Below are 20,000 nucleotides of genomic sequence, written 5' to 3'. Positions count from 1 at the left end.
CTTTTCTTTTTTTTTCTGTCTTTTCCTTTTCGCCTGTTATAAAATTCTAACTTTAAAATCTGATGATGTCATTCCATCAACGTGTGGACGCTGGTTGCTCTCGTTCATACTTTACGTTTAAATTTCTGTAATTTTGAATTTTTATTCCTTCTTATTTTGAACTTGACAAAGACAGACTTACTGTTGAAATATCGTTCAACCAATAAAATATCTTACAATCGAATCGCACTCTTCGTCTTCACTGTTTACCTTTGTGAAGAGTTAGGTCAATTCTTTTTATAATAATAATAATAATAATAATGTCAAGTAAGATTCAAATATGAAAATGTGAAACAAATAAAGAAAATACCATTAGATACTTAATCTTTCTTTCTTTCTCTCTCTCTCTATCTATCTATCTATCTACTTATTTATATCTCTCCCCACCCCACACAACACACTCGTCCAACACCATTGCCTTACAAACAAGACACATAACCCTGAAACAACACAGCAAGTTTGGACATACTTTTGGTCGACTGTCTTTGGGTATTTTGCAGAGTTTCCTCAGTTGCAACAGTAAAGATGTTTTACCAACATTATGAGTGCCAACAAGCATCAGATTTAAGCAGTTGTATTCACATTCCCTGCAAAACAAACAGACATCAAATGTGAAAAGAAAAAAAAAAAGCCGTGTAGGAATTGGAAATAATAAAAGGGACGATTGGCAAAAGATACAAACGAGATGTGTGGCTAACTAGGTTTCCATAGCAAATAAATGGCTGAGATTATAACACTCTCATCTCAATGGAAAACCATTCTGTTGCAGGATTAAATTTCCAGCTATTGCTGGAACTCATTTTGCAACTGAGTGGACTGGAGTAATGTGAAATGAAGTGTCTTGCTCAAGAACACAAAACACCGCCCAGTCTGGGAATTGAAACTATGATTTTACAATTGTGAATGCCATGTCCTAACCCCTAGGCCACAAACCTCCACTGAGAAGAGGAAAATAAGGAGGGAAAAATGGTAAAATTCTTACGCTTCAAGCACTGAATTAAGAAAGCCTGTAATCTCAACAGCAGGTCGATTCATTGCAAGCAAGTCGTGCACAGGCCCTTCTAAGGGACAGTTTTCCAGATCAAGCTTCCACAATCTTTTCAATAAACCCATTTCAGCAGGAAGCTGTCAAAATAAAGAAATAAAAATAAAAAAATAAAAAGGAAAGAAAGGAAATACATTTTTTTAAATTTCTATTTCTTATCAGTTTGAAACTAATATTGTAATTACATGAGTATTATATGAGAATCATTTACATTATTTACATTTGACGGTTATTTGTCTGTGCAGCACTATTTCATTCTTTTTAGAAATCATCAGCATGACATAATCTAAATTATATTAATTAAATGCAAAAGATCAGGCTCAAATTCATGGAATATCATTATACTTGGTTTTAAGAAGGAAAAAAAAAAGGGATCAGAAATATTTTACCTAGTTTCAGGTGTAAATGAATGTGCGGGTTACATTATATTCAGTTTCATATTATATTCTAGTATATATGGTTAAGTGGGTGCTAATATAATATGGACAGAGGCATATTTGTGGAATTAAGAAGCTTGCTTTGCAATCATGCAAAAACATTAAAAATGGGGATAGTCGAGGGTGATATGACTGATTATAAGTCCACTGGATCAGCTGACCTGGGGCTAAATAACAACATGCACCTGTTATATTGGAATGCTAGCATCCTAAAGCCTGATCAAACATGTGGGATGCATGAGAAAACATGGAAAGGGGGAAAAAAAACCGACTGACGTACCTCTCGTATATCATTGTCACTAAGATTTAGCATTTTCAGTTGAGACAGTAAACCAATGTCACCAGCAACTTTGTTGATTCGATTAAAACTCACATCCAACATGGTCAAGTTTGGGAATATTACCACTGGGGGTGGACCTATTCCAGATGTTGCAGACTGAAAAAAAAAACAAGAGTAATAATAATAATAATAAAATTGGTACGGCCACAAACCTGAAGGCATCGTTGAAAATAGAAATGCAAAGATCCTATGGGATTTTATGATTCAGTGCGACCATGTGATAGAGAATACGAAGATGGACATAGTCTTAATTGAGAAAGAAAACAAACGATGCTGGATCATAGATATAGTATGCCCATCTGACAACAAGGTATGCGATAAGGAAGAAAGATAAGTTGAGAGATATGACAGGTTAGCTTAGGAGGTTAAGAAGTTGTGGTCGATGGAAAAGGTAGCAGTAGTACCAATAAATGTCGGAGCCCTAGGAACAGTGATCAAAAATCTCGAGAAGTACGTGGAACAAATAGGGTCTGCAATAAGGGTGGAGCACTTGCAGAAAACAGCACTGCTTGGAACCGCTCGAATACTCCAGAAGGTGCTCGAAAAATAAGAGGTGTTACCTTAGTTCACTGGTAGTGAACAGCTGACACCATAGTTCATCTCCAGCGTTAGAAGCTGTGCAAAGACAACAACAACAACAACAATTGTTTCTAATTTAGACACAAGGATGGCAGTTTTGGGAGACGTAAAGTTAGTCGATACCATCAACTCCAGTGGTTGACTGGTACTTCATTTTATCGGGGGGGGGGGGTGAAAGGCAAAGAAGAAAACAATACACCAAACAAACAAAAAAAAGGAGAAAAAGAAAAGGGTAAAATAATTCTTACACTTCGGAAAGAGCCTTCGGTTCCAACAGAATTCCGTGAATGGCAAGAGTCAGCAGATGTATTAACAGGATGAATGAAGTTCAAGGATGAAAGACGATTAGCGTGTAAATTCAATGTCTGCAAATTCACCAAAATTCGGTGCTGACGATGAACACAAGTATTCAAGTCTTGTATGTAAGAAGTAAATGGTGGTGTGCCACTGTGCCTCCACGAAGATGTTGATCCCCTACAAATAAACAAAAACAATATTCACTTTAATAGAATTTTGGGGTGACTTCACCATACAGGGTGATTTTGTGAAGTCGATGATCTTCCATCCCAGTGACATGTCCTGCCCAGCATAGACACATCTTTAGCAGAGTTACTTTGATGCTGGTGGCCTTTACCTGCTCTCAGACCATCTCTTTAGACAAGTGAAAAAGAAGGAAAAACAAGGATGCTGCAGCCAACCCTGATTACCTGCATTCCCATGCAGCTTCTGCAGGGATGCTCATTTCTCCCAAATTGGACTCATCAGGTATCAGGAAGCCTGCAGCAGACATAGGTATTCCTATCTGTAAATCTTCACTAACAAAGCAAACCCTATCTATCTATCTATCTATCTATCTATCTATCTCGACAAGGTCGACTGAGAGTTGCATCTTGGCAATGGACACATTACAACAAAAGTGACAGGATACAAACTTGTAAGTTTTAGTCTGGTATCCAGGCATCATATAACATCAACATGATCAGCTGAAACTCTTGAGAAAAAGACAAAACATTTCAAAACACACAAAACATAAGAATTAAAAGAATACTCACTGTCTGGTATTATAGCAAAACAACGACTCCGTGCTTGTTGATGTAGAACCTTGTTTCGACGACATATTGATGAGTCGGTTTTGACTGAGATCAAGTTCTCGCAACATTGATGGATAAAGACTGAGATTGCCCCAATTGTAGATATCATTTTCCGAGATATTTAGCTGATCCAAGTTTGGGAAACAACAAGCCAAACCCTCAGGAATTTCTTTCAAGTGATTGGATGAAAGGTTGAGAACTTTAAGGCCTAGTTTACGTCCATTTTCATCGTTAGCGGGCACATCAGATTCTGTGCTCACCTGCAAACTGCTGTGCCAGTAGACACAATGTTGCACATCCATTTTCAAGTTATGCGATAACACAGTATCGCTATACTCTTCCAGCTCTTGGCTGGTGGAATGTCCCAAGGTGAATACTTCTGAATTGTCATTGCTGGAAACACTCTCATTGCATGAGTAGGTGGTTGAATATCTTTGCCGATTTGACATCATTACCCGGCTCTGATAAGCTGGACACATGAAGGATCGCAAGTTATTATAAGAGAAATCAACATTCTCTAACGAAGATGTGAACCAAAAGTCCTCTGGAATGTTCTCTAAGCGATTGTAAGAAGCATTTAAATAAAATAGTATAGGTAAATGAAAGATATAACTTGGTAAAAAAAGTAACTTGTTGTGACTAATGTTCAATTTGACTAGATTTGGCCACAGTTCTCCAATCTGTAAGGGGTTTGTTTCAGAAAGAGCATCAACCTCATTGTGTGAAATATCTAAGTAACAAAGAGAAGATAATTCATATAAAATGGACGGAAACTTTAATATTCTGTTGCCCTGAAGATTAATTCTTGTGATGGTACACAATGACAGTTGTGTGTGGCTGCTATTAAGGTAAGGGTTGTGAAGCAAAGAAGCAGAAATCAACCAAGAAGTGTGCACGCATGTGAGAATCCGCAAGTCCTGCCAGCAAAGAGAAACAGCAGTCATTGGAGGATAAAGTTGTCCGTCGAGATCAGAAGAGTTAAAGCTCTCAATGTTACCACTCTCTGACATAAAAGACAGCTCAGAAGCTTTCAGCTTCACTTGATTACGGTCAATATGACAGTGAGTATCCGGTACAGTTTTATATTTTAGAATCACCCCAAGCATCTCGATATCCTGAGATATTTCAGCAGCCATGAGAATATGATTGCGATCGTCTTTGGCACCATGTTGTAAAAGGAGGTCAACCAAAGAAATGTAACTGTAATCAGAAGCTGTTTTCAAGACGAATGTGAGTTCATTAGGGTCAGCCCTAACTCCTGTGTTAACCCCAGTCTCTAGCAGTATACTTGCAATTTCCTGGAAATTATGAAGAACAGCTATTTGCAGAGGACTCAGTCCATTTACAGTGAATGGTTTACATAAGTGAACTGTGGGAAACATTTGACTTTGGGTCATACTGTCAGAAGTCTGGAAAAAGAGAGAGAGAAAAACAGAAAGAAAAGAATCTTGTTAGATGTTAAGAAACTGTTTTTAATATATTTTATACACACACACACATCATCATCATCATCATCATATAGCATCTGTTTTCCATGCTGCCCAGGTGTCGAAACCATAATGATATCCATGGGGCAGCTGATGATGGAGGTATGTTGGATTGTTAGTATGGCTGTTATTGTATGACTGGGACCCTGCTCAACAGGTCAACCAAGAGAACCCAGGAATAGACCGACAAATGATGAGTGCAGCAATGAGCTGCAGTTGTACATACCTCTGCACCTGACCCGACCCTGACTTTAAAACAAGGAAGGTCTCAGCCAGGTCGGCATCAAAAAGGTTAAAGACTGTATAACATATCATCATCATCATCAATAAAGTGGCGAGCAGGCAGAATCATTAGCATGCTAGGCAAAATGTTTGTTCTGGTACAAGGTCAAAAATAGATACACACTAACATAGACAGCACATAGCTTGCAACAGAAGCAACAACACAATATCAAAAGATTATCTCTACCTTTTCCGGAATGCATTTTACACATGTCTTACACGCAGGCATTTCTTTGTGAAGCATGTACTTGACAACACTGTAGTGTCCATTTTCACAGGCGTGGTACAAGGCTGACTTGGAATCAAAGTCCAAAGTATCAGGATCGAAGGCGTGATGGAAATGTTGAATGCCATCAGTCGTGTGATTAATTTGCATCAGTGCTTGATCAGGGTATGGAAACTCCAGTAATAAGGAAACAATATCTAGTTTACCATTCATGGCAGCATAATGTATAGCAAGTCTTCCGTTGGGGCAACGCAACGCTGCATTTTCTGGATATTTCTGGAAGGAGAGAAAACAATGATACAGAAATTAGTTAACTGTCAAGATTTTCAATGTAAAATTATGTCAGGCATTATAAGCTTCAATCATCATCATCATCATCATCACCATCATCGTTCAACGTCTGCTTTCTATGTTGGCATGGGTTGGATGGTTTGACTGAGGTCCGGCAAGCCAGTGTGAGTGTGTGTGCGTGTGTGTGTGCGTGTTTGTCCCCCGCCACTGCTTGACAATCAGTGTTGGTGTGTTTACATCCACGTAACATAGCAGTTTGGCAAAAGAGATTGACAGAATAAATACTATACTAGGCTTAAAAAGTAAATCAGTCCTGGGAGCAAATTGTTCAACTAAAACCCTGCAAGGCAGTGCCCCAGCATGGCCGCAGTCAAATGACTGAAAGAGGTAAAAGATAAAAGATAATCAAATACGATAACCCCATAATGGAAAAGTAATGTTTCAAGTCAGTTAAGGGGTTCACTTGCTACCCCTGCACCCCTTGTTCCTGAGCGTTTGACCACAAAGAGCAATTTATATAAATAATCAATGGTTTATCTTACCTCAAGCAACAACAAGGTCACTTCCAAATGACCTTCTTCACAGGACACATGTAATGGAGATTTATCACCAAAGCTGATACTATCCACTTCCAGATTAATTGTGAGCAAAAGGCGAACCAGATCTTTCTCTCCTGATCTACATACACTGGAAAAGAAAAAAATATTACATATATATATTACCAAATATATTCTCAAATACCTCCCACACTCTGTATTTTAATATCAACATCAGACCAGAAATCACAGATGCAAGGAACAAATCAAAGTGACAGGTAATTTAAATAGAAAATTAATTCAGGATTCCAATGAGGTTCATTGGGGCCTTATTACTGTTCTATATTCTATAGTGCATACTAACAATGCAATACTTACCACAAAAGAGTCTTGTTGTATTTCATAGCGCTAATGATAGATTCTGCCCGATCACCGATTTTCTCCCGTAACTCCAAAGCTCTCATCATATCTCCTTGTTCACAAGCTAATAAAAACTCTGTAAAAAAGAATTATAAAAAGTATTCAAGAATTTTGTGGAAATAAGATTCCAAGTTTGGAAGTTTTTAACCCATCCTTAAAACATAAATACATGAATTCATAATTTTATCTATTTCCTCTTCTTTTTCTCACCAGGTAAAGCATGTTGTTGTTAATGTTGTTATTGTTTAACCTAACCCCAGGTGAAACCTGACTGAACCAACACATGATCAAAAGCCTTTCGGCCATAACCATTTTGTCTCTGTTTTTGCACAGAATGTACCTAGGACTACAGTATCCAAAGTGTCCTTCTCGTTTATAAGTGAGGAGGCTGTGATGTGAAAGAAATTTGGTTGCTATTTCTAGCAAGTCAGAGGAGGTCTCATGTGTTTGTTCTAATTTAAAGTGGTAAAAATGATTGAATAGATCAATATAGGTACATGCATGACTGCATGGGTAAGTAGCTTACTCGGCAACCACAAGGTTTCTGGTTCAGTCCCACTGCGTGGCATCTTGAGCAAACATCTACTATAGCAGCAGGCAGAGTAGTGTCTTGTGAGTGAATCTGATAGATAGAAACTGAGTGGAAGCCCATCATGTGTGTGTGTGTGTGTGTATGTGTGTGTGTGTGTGTGTGTGTGTTTGTTCTCCACTGCCAAATTTGATGGTGCTGTTGCTACTGCTGCTACTGGCGGCGATGATGATGATCCAAGAGCAGGCCGTGAATAGGTATAAAAAAACAAAAAAATATGTTTCACGTTTGCATTCAACAGGTAAATATGTAATTTAAGAATTATAGGTAAACTTACATTAAATATTCCAGATGATGGCCACAGCAACATTTAAACATGTGAACGTTCTGTTTACTGATGCAAAGAGAGAAATAAAAACAAGAAACTCAAAAACCAACTCACCATCAGCTATTTTAACCCATTTTGCAGTTCTTTTCGCTAAAAGAAAGAAAAAAAAAAGAGAAGAAAGGTGAGTTATGATTAATAATGAAGAAAATGTACACACACACATCTATAAACAAATATTGATTTATGACAGGAACTTGTGCAAAAAATCATTGTGCAGATAATAACCTGGCTTTCCATGGCCCAAAGCTACGTATCAATAAATGATTAGCACTTTAGCACTGTGAACTAATCATTTATTGATTGATCCAGAAAATCTGGTACCTAGTTTTCTCAGAGCTCAGTGACCTGAGGTATTTAGAAAGACAACAGCACAAGCATTTTGATACCTGAATAATGGAAGAATTGTAGTCATAATGGAAGAGTCACATCAAATACAGAGTCACAACAACTGCAGATCTACAATGGTTGCACAATCATAATGTTGTTGTAACAACAACTGTAGAGTCTTAATTCTGGAAGAGTCACAACTATTGTGGAGTCACAACAATGGCAGCAGCATATTGATGACAGAGTCACAACAGTAGCAATGGGTTAAAAGGTAATTGCATTAATTAAATAACCACAAGGGATTTACCTTTCTCTCTTAATAAACAGCTGTAGATCTCCACATCCCCTCGCAGTTCAGCAATTTTCACTGGGGTCAAGTTGAATACATTTAAGGCATTGAGGTCAGCGCCAGCATCAAGAAGGGTGACAACAATGTCCTTGAAGCCTTTCTCCACAGCAACATGGAGCGGTGTCTGCAACAAAAGAAATACATGTTTAACCCTTTAGCATTTAATCCAGCCAAATCCTGCCCAAATATTCTACCTGCTTTATGTTAAAACTGACCAGATGCAATTTCTCACCCATACATTACAACCACTTTTCCATGCTTGCATGGGTTAAACAAGGTTCAGTGAGACAGATCTTCTATGGCCAGATGCCACTCTAGCTGCCTTATCTTGTTTGCAAGCAAAGTAATTTTGCAAGTAAGGTAATATTTCCCCCATGGCCTTACAGGTTTCCACAGAAGACAGGAAATGAAGGATATCACTTGAAACCAAAACAAAGAAACACATACACACAGGCTTCTTCCAGTTTCTGTTTACAAATCCACTCACAAAGCTTTTGATCAGCCTGGGGCTATAGCAGAAGACACTTGCCGAAGGTGCCACACAATGGGACTAAACACAAAACCACACAGCCGTGCCAGCACCTATTTACCACAATCTACAAATTCCCTCGCTTTCCAGTTTTCTAACCAGACTTTGACCCAGTTATTTCTTTTGTTACAAAGAACCTAACTCATCTCTCATCTATTTTAAGAATACCATTATTTATTCATTTAGCTATTAGACACCACCTTCATGTCTACAAATTTGGAACAATTCCCAAATAGCCAGAGTGTTTTTAAATCTGTATGAACCCAACTGAAATATTTGATATCATAAATTGTTTGGAGTAGAATAATATACAATCATCATCATCATCATTGTTTAACATCCGCTTTCCATGCTGGCATGGGTTGGATGGCTTGACTGAGGCTCCAATCTGATCTGGCAAGGTTCCTACAGCTGAATGCCCTTCCTAACGCCAACCACTCCGAGAGTGTAGTAGCTGCTTTTTACATGCCACCTGCACGAGGGCCAGTCAGGCAGTACTGGCAATGACCACGCGCAGAAGGTGTTTTTCACGAGTTACCTGCACGGGAACCAGTCCGGCAGCACTGGCAATTTTTTATCTCTTACTTGCTTCAGTCCTATCTACAAAGCTGGGTCTCTCATAAGCTTTAATGCAATTAGAATTTCTTTTTTTTTTTTGTTTTCTCAATATGTTCTGTTGAATTTGAGGTGCATCTAATATCTCCGTGTGTCTTTTATATCATCAAAGACATAAAATACATGCTTAGGTAGAACAGAACATTTGAGAAAAACGATGGATTTTGGTGAAGCATAAGGAATGTCTGGTATGATATTAGGTATTAAACCTCTTTTATAAGATTCCTCCTACAATATATAGTACCAAAGATACCGAAAAACCACCCCTCATCTCAAAACAGGAATGTGACACTTTTTGTTTTTTTGTTTTTTCAATATTTCTGCTGATAATCTGAATTAATTACTTATCATTATAAGCATAGGAATAAATAAAGCATTTCAGGAATGTTCTGAAAGATAGCCTAGATTATGAACATTATCATTATCTGTTTTTATTTGTCTAATTTGGACAAATCTACAATTACAATAATTTGCATTAAAACTTGTGTTTTTATCTTTTTCTGCTTCATTAATTTTTTTCTTCTAAATTACTAAAATGTATATTTGTTCTGTGAGGAATTTTATTTTTTATACAAAAAAGTTCATTATTGTAAAATTATATGTTTTTCAACATCACAGTTTTTTCAAACAAAAAACACAAAAAAGTTACCTACCGAATTTAAACTTAATTATAAGTTTACGTCAATACTAGTGTTTCATTAATTAGGATTATGACAATTAAAGAATCAATACTATTGTTTCGTTAATTAGGATTATAATAATTAAAGACTAATTGTGAATTTGTAAGTCTGCTACCACCAACCATCTCTGTTACTCTCTAATCACTGTTCTTCACTCCTGTCACTCTGTCTCTATTCCATCATACCACAACACAGACTGGCAAAGTACTGGATCTGTCCTTATTTAATGCACCTCTTACTCTCCCTCTTCATTAATCTCTCCCTCTCTCATTATGTCTTCCCTTTTATTCAGCATCACTCTCATTTTTTCTCTCCCTCATATACACACACACACACACACACACACACATACAGAGCAGACATCTACCTCTTTTCCTTTCACATGTTCCTTATTTTTTATTCCACCACCCTGCCTCCAATCTGTCACTCTCGCTTGCCCCATTACATTGATCATACTATTTCAGTCAAAATTTCCTTACCAAAAACATCATGGTAGTTGTCTCCCTCTCTCTATTTGTTTCCTATTACACCTTCCTTTTCACTTTTATCATGCTGGATCTCTTCTAATACTTCCTCTTCTGTTATCCTCTCTTTTCCGTCACTCCTCTCAGTTATAAAGATTTCATTCAGTCTCCTCACCAACAACCATCATGTAGCTGTCAATTACTCTTTTTCAATCTCTATCTATCTATCTCTCCCTCTTTCTCTCTCAAATACTTCTTCCTTCTGTCACACTCTTAGAGACAATGCAGGGAAGACAGTACTCTTTTTAGTCTTGCCAGAGCATGAACAAACAGCAAACAACATAAAGTAGAGAGGTCTCTACTCGAGCAGTGAACAGCAACAGAAGAATGATAAGTAGGGAAAAAAACAACAATTATTTTGGATGGCACTTTCTACTGGCAGCTTTTAAACTACAACAAAAATCAACAAATATAAACAGACTTACATTGTTGTGACATTTGGGGCCTCCCGGAAGGTTCAGATTAGCTGAAAATAATTAAAGCTTTTGTAATTAATTATATAAAATATTAAATCATTTTTTCTCTTTCTTTCTCTCTCATACACATATACATTCATGTATGTATACATATGTATGTACATTATGTATAAAATCGCTGTCATTATGTATAAAATCCTGAACACATACACAGCTTACCTCCTCCATCACTTTGGTCTGTTTCTCTCTTCAGACTAATACTGTTTTTTTAATAATTTCTAATATCACTTTACATTAAAAATTTTAGTAATTAATTCATGTACACAGATTGTAATTGATACAAAGTTGTGGTGGAGGGTTGTAAGAGACTAGACATACATTTGGAAGTATGTACTTTTAGAAGTATGTACATTTGGAAGTATGTACTACAAATTTCAAAAAGTAAAACTTCCAAATATGGATAAAAGTGCACTTTTTATAATCCAGGCAACTTTCAAAGACAAACATGGCACACGTTTCTCTTTATGAAATCATCAATCAGAATAATTATGCTGAAAGCTAAGCTCGTGTTCAATTGATATCATAAATAATCCACAAAGTCTGGTTCACGTTTGTGGTACAATGTAATATTTTGGCAAGAATTTTTGCAGGTACAATGTATTACCATTTTATTTCATGAATTTTTCAGTTAACATAGTTTAATTCTTGTTCGACATCTTAACCAATGTAAATAGAGGACTCATCTACATACTCTGATCTTAACATGGGGCCCTTCAACCGTGAGGGCCCCTTGTGACCACAGGGTTTGCAGGGGCTTAGCAATGGCCCTAGAAACAGATAAAGATTAGTGACAAAAAGGGGGCATCCAGCCATAGAAAATCCACCTCAGTAAATTCCATCTGACCCATACCAGCATGAAAAAGTGGATGTTAAAACAATGTTGATGATGAATGGACACAACACAAAGTTAACTCGGAGTCAGCTGCTTGCATCTCCATCATTAAGTGTTGAACAAAATCATAGCCAAAACATTTAACTCTTAACAGGTCAGTCCATCTCACTTTACATAAACATCCACTCCACTTCTGCCATCTCCATGACAGATGGCCTCTGTTTCCTAGGCTGTTCTATATGTAGATATAAATTAATGTTCTCCTCTCCAACCAAACATAAAATCAACCAATAACAAGTTTATCTTCATCGCATCATCAATGTTGTCTCTAATTTTCAATGGTTTATGAGTAGGAAGCAAAAAAAATGCTTATGACATCCAATCTTCTTCCTCACTGTTTCTCCACTCTACCACCATTATTTTGATTTAATGGGCCCTGCCAAAAACTGCTGAATACATATTGAATACACATGTGTGCAATTATGTGTGTGTGTGTGTGTATATATATATATATATATAGATAGATAGATAGATAGATATGTAATATGTATGTATATGCATGTGTGTAAAAATATGCAGGCTTATATATATATACACACACACACACATACACATGCAAATATGTACATACATATGGATACATATATGTATGTATGTATGTATATATATAAATATATATATATCTGCAAAAATATGTGACATTTATTCAGTAGACATGATAATATATATATGTGTGTGTGTGTGTGTGTGTGTGTGTGTGTGTGTGTACACACACATACAAGCAAGTATACACGTACGTATGTGTATGTATGTATGTGTATGTATATATACACACACACATAAGTTATTATATATTTGCGTGTGAGTGTGTGTATATCAATATATATACATGTGTGCATGTGTATGTGTGTGCTTAAATAAATATATAAATACTGACACATGCATTTGTGTGTATTCATATATATACATTTATACACACATACACACACACACACATATGCACACAGAAATAAATGTGCAGCCTTCTCTCTGCAAGACTTAAGATCAGTCAGTAAAGTAGGATTCTTTCCATCACACCATCTCAATGTTTGCTTTAGCTTTCGATGGTCTGTGAGCACGCAAAGAAATATTATAATATCCACTCCGTGTCTCTCTTCCGCCATTACACTTTGGACTGTCTATCAGAATCTGCTAAATATAAACTTCATTCTCTTTCTGAAACGCAAAAACCAATCAATAAACCAGCTTCTTAACTGCACACCATTAATGGTCTACCAACTCAAAAAAACAAGACCTGCACAAGAGCCCTTTTTTAAATAATACTAAACAAAACAAAAAAAATTGTGTGGGATTCTTTTATTTTTTTCCTTGTGCCAGTCATTTTGACTGTGGCCACGCTGGAGCACAACATTTTAATCAAAGAAACCGATCCCTGGACTTACTCTTTGTAAGCCTAGTACTTATTGCATCGGTCTCTGTTGCCAAACCGCTAAGTTACAGGGACATAAATACACCAACATCGGTTGTCAAGCAATGGTGGAGAGACAAACAAACAAATATATCTATATATATCTATATATATATATATATATATATATATATATATATATATATATATATACATATATATATATACATTTATTTGTTTCAGTCATTTGACTGCGGCCATGCTGGGAGACAAATGTTTTTAGTTGAAGTTCCTGTTGAAAAAGAGTTCATAACTCCAACTAAAAACATTTGTCTCCCCTTACACACACTTCCTGTTTTGACACCACACTTCCTGCTTAACACAAACTTTTAACCCTTCTGTTAAACCTAACACAACTCTCAACTCTCATGCATCCTTATTTTTCCAACTATTATCTACATGGATTACCATTGAACTTCAAAAGCTCAAAGACAATATAATCTATTGGTATAGTTATTTTTTTATATATTATTTTTTTTATATATTATTTTCTTCATTTTGAACTTCTTTGTAAAAAACATTTCCATTCTCCTTCTTGAAAATTTGCTTCGCAATGAAAGCCAGTGAGAAATCTTTATTGAAATATGCTTCCGGTTTAGCATTCTGCCTTATTCTTCATTTTCCTATATATATATACATACATACATACATACATACATATGTGTGTGTATGTGTGTTTATTCAAATGATAGTACCAACATGGTCATACTTCTTTCAAATTTCAAAATTATCAGATGAGTGCAAAACTTCAAACAACCATGACTAGTCTTGTAAATGCCATCATTTCAATAAATACACACACGTGCGTTCATATGTGCACATATACAGACATATATACATGTATATATATATATATATACATATATACACACACACACACACACACATATATATATATGCGAGCATGGAAGGCAGACGTTAACCGATGATGATGATGATATATACAATACATATATATATAGATACATACATATATATATATATATATATATATATATATATATATATATATATGCAGATATGTATGTATATGCTTACTATGATCTATATCTATTCAATGGGGAGAACTTGAAAGAGAGGCAAAACTAAATTTCAATAATGAGAGAATTAATTATCTAATGAGTTAAGTTGTCAGGTCACACAGACTGTAGCAAGAAAATTGAGAAAAGGAAAACATGGAAACCAAAACACAAAAGTAATAAATATAAAAAAAAAATGGAAAGCTAAGCAGCAAAGTTGCTGGACATTATTTACCTCCATAATGTATGAGCCATTTGAGACAATCAACACTGTTATTTGTCACTGCAGTATAGACAGCTGTCCGACCACTGCTATCTAATTGGTTAACATTTGCCAACTCGTCTCCTTCCAGTAGACACTGCATCAACTCACTGTTGTTGTAGATGGCTGCCTGATGTATCATCTGACCAGGCCATTCGTCTAGGCCGGCGCAGGGGGTATCGGAGTTATTCACTTCGCTGGACATCTTTTCAGCGTGGCTACCACTGAAACATAAGCGAAAGAATATCGATATTACAATCTGTCTGTCTATAAAGTGAAAACATCAACAACAACAAACACACTACATTATTTACATTTGATGGATATTTGTCCTCATCTTGTTTGTTGTTAACACATTTCGGCTGATAAACTCTCCAGCCTTCATCAGGTGTCTTGGGGAAATTTCGAACCTGGGTTCTCATTCCTAAGGTATCTTTCGATGTTATTATTATTATTATTATTATTATTATTATTCAGGTTACTGCCTGGAATCGAACTCGGAATCTTGGGGTTAGTAGCTCGCGCTTTTAACCACTACACCGTATGCCAGTGGACATATATCCATCAAATGTAAATAATGTAGATAATTCTTCATCTCTTAAATACAGAACTGAACAAACACACTGACAACAGCTACAACATCAGCATCAACAACAGATAATGGTGAAATTAATGTTTTCTTCTTGAACGATGCCAGGCTCATAAGGGCCAGTTTCCCAATTTCAATGGCAGATATAGTCCCCACCTGGACGGGAAGCTAGTCCATCGCAGGATTACTCTTTTTTGCCAGCTGAGTGGACTGGAGCAACATAAAATGAAGGGTTTTGCTCAAGAACAGAATGTGATACCCAGTCCAGGAACTGAAACCACAATCTTACGATCATGAATCCAACACCCTTAACCACTATGCCACACTCAACAACAGTTACAAATCAACAAATTCAACATCAACAACAACTGCCAAGGGGAGCCTTTATATGATTGCTCAACTGGCAAGAAATAGCAACCAAATCTCCTTCAAATGAAGCTCTATCATATTAAGAAAGAAAGGACATCTTTAGGAAGACAGGATGTTCATAACTCGACTGTTGTTACCATAGCTCTGCAGGATTAGGGCTGGCCTGGGGTTAAATAAGGATAGCAATAAAACCACACCCAACAGTAAAGTTACAAGTCAATAATGAGGCCACCATACAGCAACAAATAATCAAATAATTAGTAATAATTTAAGGAGATTTGGTTACTATTTTGAATAGACTAAACGGCGACGCTATGTATGTATGTGTGTGTGAGTATATATATGTGTGTGTATGAATGTGTATGTGTATGCATGTGTGTAGGTATGTATGTATGTGTATGTGTGTGTTGTCAGGTCACTCTTAGTGCTACTGATAACATGTAACCCAATACAGACTGTTGCATAGTAAAGCCATTGGAAACTAACCTGGCAACCCAACCAAGCCTTAGCAAAATAAGGAGGCAGATTTTCATTGGACAGCCTACAGGACAGAAAGTAAAACCTCTCAAAGGACATATGAATTCAGTAGGGTCAATGACCATCCAACAGCTGAGAGTGGGAGAGACCTAGTCTTCGTTTAGACCAGGGGTTCCCTTAGGGGCTGGAGAGAAATTACAAGGGGTCGAATGGGAGTCGGTGTGCGAAAGACCAGCTTACCCAGATGGACTGCTTGAAATACCTAGTCAGTACCATTTTAAATAAAGAGGGTGGTCAATGTGGAAGGAGAAGTGGCTAAAGGGGGTCGATGGTCGAAAAAGTTTGGCGACCCCTGCTTTAGACATCTCTCTCAGAGAAAGGAAAGCCAAAATAACCTGTACCGCATTGCAAAACCAAAGATCTGGTTCTTATTTGTTTCTGAACTTCTTGGCTTTGGAGGTGAGAACCCCATCAGTGTTATGCAAGTTTATAGAACATTCTATTAGATTTATTTGTACCAGTTGAGGGTCCTACAACAATTTGTAAAAGATTTTCTTGTAATCCAAACTTAAGCGAGTTATTTATGTGTTAAAGTGTCATTTACTTTCACTTTCAGTACTGCATTGCTGATAACCACTGTCTTGAATTTATCAGGAAAGGCTGCACTTGTCTGTGAGCTGGCAACTACAATGTATTTGTGCGTGTGTGCATGTGAGTATGTGTGATCAATGGAGTAGTAACTCAGAATAAGAGTTGACCCAATTTAGAAGGGATTCTTTGGTTCTGCCACAGAAAACCTAAAGCCAGTAACACAATAAAATACACACAATCCATGCTGTTGGATGGTGGAGGTACTCACTAGGAAAATACTTTAGAGCAGAAATAAGTCCTAAGAAAGAAAGAAAGAGCAAAGAGAAGCTGTATCAGACCAGAAGATGTTGTTGCTTAACCAAAAATTCAATGTTGACCAAGCTAAGTTATGATTGAAGGTGTTCTAGCCATGACCATCCTGTCTTCTGGAATACATTTTCTAATTTTATCATTTTTTTAAGTTGTTGAAATATGAATTTGAAGGAGACTTAATGGTTATTTCCTGCAGGTCAAGTGACGATGTAGAAACTCTCTTATCACAGCAAACATAAAGCTTATGTGAACACTGAAGGACTTGTGGTGTCATTTGAAGGATACCAGACACAGAAAGTAAATGGCAGAACCATTAAAGCGTCAGTCTAAAATGCCTTTCAGGATTTGTTCTTACTTTTTTAAACAGTGGTGTCCCAGTATGACCGCAGCTTTCAACCTGAAACTAGATAGGGTTAAGAGTAGGACAGCTTAAGGCAGTCAACAGCAAACTGAGACTCAGAGAACTTTCTGAATGGCAGCAATTTTTTTTTTTTTTTCCTAGTCGTGTGACCCACCTGACAATGAGTCACATCTCATGCAGGCTGCTTCTCAAAAAGGGCTGCCCTTGTCTGGTTTAGAGGAGCAAAAACAAGCAAACTAACACCGTTGCTGTTCAACCCAAGGTCAGTTTGAACAAGCCAAAACTAACAGCAAGCTATTCCAGATATGACCATCATCTCCTTTGCTCTCAAGGGGCAGTGTGAAAGACAGCAGAGTGTGATTTGAGGGAGATTTGGTTGTTATTTCTAGAAGCAACTTGAGTAAATGCAAATGTAGTGAGATTACTCTAATCCACATCAGCCAATCCAGTTTTAATTCCCAAATGAAACCATAAATTTCCTTTAGAACACTTATCTTACAGGAGAAAGCTTAAAGAAATATTCCCACGTCATTTCCTCTCTCTGCTACCAAAATGACGAGTCAAAAAAATTGAAGAATAAACACAAAAAAAAGCAATCGATGTTCTAAAATGTTTGTGAGTCAACAGGATTAGCGAAGCACCAAACTAGATATCTTCATGGGTATTTAGGATGATGAGTGACAAGAACAGTTATGAGACGGATTAGATTCCTGAGAGTATTTAATGCCATTCCTTTTAGATGGTGAACAGAAATCTCACTCGTGTCTGTTTTGCTTTTCATCCCATGAGAAGGGGAAGGGATGTGGTAAATTGAGTACCAGTGATACACTGAGGGATGAGTTATATTATTGTACCCACGGGCATATGGCATAGTGGTTAAGAGCGCTGGCTACTAACCTCAAGATTCCAAGTTCGATTCCAGGCAGTGACCTGAATAATAATAACATCAAAAAATACCTTAGGGATGAGAACCCAGATTCAAAATTTCCCCAAGGCACCCGATGAAGGCTGGAGGGTATTTCCAACTGCTGACCAATTTTCAAAGTCCCTGCAAAAAGATCCTGCCACACTGCTCTAAATATAAAAAAAAAACTGACCCCATTAAATAAATACCAGTAATAAACGAAGGTCAATTAAGCTGACTATACACAGCCTCCCGACTAAATAAATAAATTTAGTCTTGCAGAAAGTCAAAAGAAATCAGGATTAAAGCAACAGCAGAGAGGGACATACACACACACACACACACATACGCACACACGCAGATAGAGGCAAGCAGACAGAATAAAATAAAAAAATAAATCTTGCAAGATTTGTCATTACAATCAAGATTTCATGATTGAAAGCTGGTTGAAAGGGGGAGGGTGCAGAGAGGGAGGGGCAACAGGGAGGGAAAAGAGTGGCAGGAAGGGGAGTAGTGGTAGGAAAGGGAGGAGGGGGAGGGTAGCAAGAGGAGAAAAGGGTTGCAAGGAGGAGGAAGAGGAGGAGTGTAGTAGAGGATAAGGAAACCATTATCTTTGCTGTTGTTGTGGCATTGATCCATTTCTGGAGATTATTGATGATGTTTCTTAACAAATAGTTCTGGTGGTAGTGTTAAGTGTATTGGGAGGGAGTCAGTAAGTAAAGCAGAGGAGTGGTGGGAGGTGCTCGTGGTGGTGGTCATGGTGGTGATTGGTGGTGGTGATTAAACTGTATTGTTAGCAATGAAGATAGTGGTTGTGTTGGCAGTTGTATGTAATGTATATAATGTGTGTATATATGTATGTATGTATGTATGTATGTATGTATGTATGTATGTATGTATGTATGTATGTATGTATGTATGTATGTATGTGTGTGTATATGTATGTGTGTGTATATGTATGTGTGTGATGTACATATGTCTGAATGTATGAATATGCATGTAATATATGTATATATATATGTAATGTATGTATGTGTGTATATATGAATGCATGACTAGATATGTAATGTATGTACGTAATAAGTGTATGTATATATGTAAGATACTGTATGTATGTAATGTACAGATGTGTGAATGTATGAATATATATGTAATGTAAGCATGTATGTAATGAGTGTATGTATATAAGATAATGTATATATGTATGTGCTCATGCATGTATGTATGTATGCATATATGTAATGTATGTGTGTACATATGAGTATGCATATAAGATAATGCAATGCATGCATGTATATTTCTATGCATGTAACGTATGCACAAATGAGTGTATGAATATGAGATAATGAAAGGTATTTATGAATGCAATGTGTACGTATATATGTATGCATGTGTGTGTGGTGTATATGTGCAGAAATGTGTGTGTGTATGTGTCTGACTTGAATCTACCGGATTTCTTTTAAAATAAAACACTTAAACGCTGTCTTTGATTGTGAGACACGGTACGAGGGGAGGGGGTTGAGTAGTAATATATATAAACTCTATCCATAAAATACTTCTCCAACATTACCTTTGCTCTCTTTATCTTTTTGTTTTTATATATTTACATACATATATATATATATA

At 36.8% G+C, this 20,000-nt stretch overlaps 1 protein-coding gene across 1 annotated transcript in view; it reads right to left on the bottom strand.

Annotated features, from left to right (window-relative positions):
* LOC106878164 (leucine-rich repeat serine/threonine-protein kinase 1) overlaps positions 1–20,000 on the bottom strand; it is a 97,657-nt gene that overhangs the window by 65,353 nt on the left and 12,304 nt on the right. Inside the window, exons 2-13 of the mRNA XM_052973424.1 lie at positions 14,745–14,995; positions 11,140–11,180; positions 8,325–8,490; positions 7,745–7,780; positions 6,732–6,849; positions 6,360–6,504; positions 5,488–5,802; positions 3,493–4,940; positions 2,689–2,914; positions 1,802–1,957; positions 1,022–1,164; positions 509–626 (exon numbers count right to left, since the gene is read on the bottom strand). Of these exons, the coding sequence (XP_052829384.1) occupies positions 509–626; positions 1,022–1,164; positions 1,802–1,957; positions 2,689–2,914; positions 3,493–4,940; positions 5,488–5,802; positions 6,360–6,504; positions 6,732–6,849; positions 7,745–7,780; positions 8,325–8,490; positions 11,140–11,180; positions 14,745–14,976 (3,144 nt within the window). The 5' untranslated portion in view covers positions 14,977–14,995. The remainder of the gene's footprint in view (positions 1–508; positions 627–1,021; positions 1,165–1,801; positions 1,958–2,688; positions 2,915–3,492; positions 4,941–5,487; positions 5,803–6,359; positions 6,505–6,731; positions 6,850–7,744; positions 7,781–8,324; positions 8,491–11,139; positions 11,181–14,744; positions 14,996–20,000) is intronic.

This window comes from Octopus bimaculoides, chromosome 15, assembly GCF_001194135.2.
Source record: "Octopus bimaculoides isolate UCB-OBI-ISO-001 chromosome 15, ASM119413v2, whole genome shotgun sequence".
Taxonomy (NCBI): domain Eukaryota; kingdom Metazoa; phylum Mollusca; class Cephalopoda; order Octopoda; family Octopodidae; genus Octopus; species Octopus bimaculoides.
The sequence above is the reverse complement of the archived record's forward strand: the minus strand, read 5'-3'. Positions and strand labels throughout refer to the sequence as shown.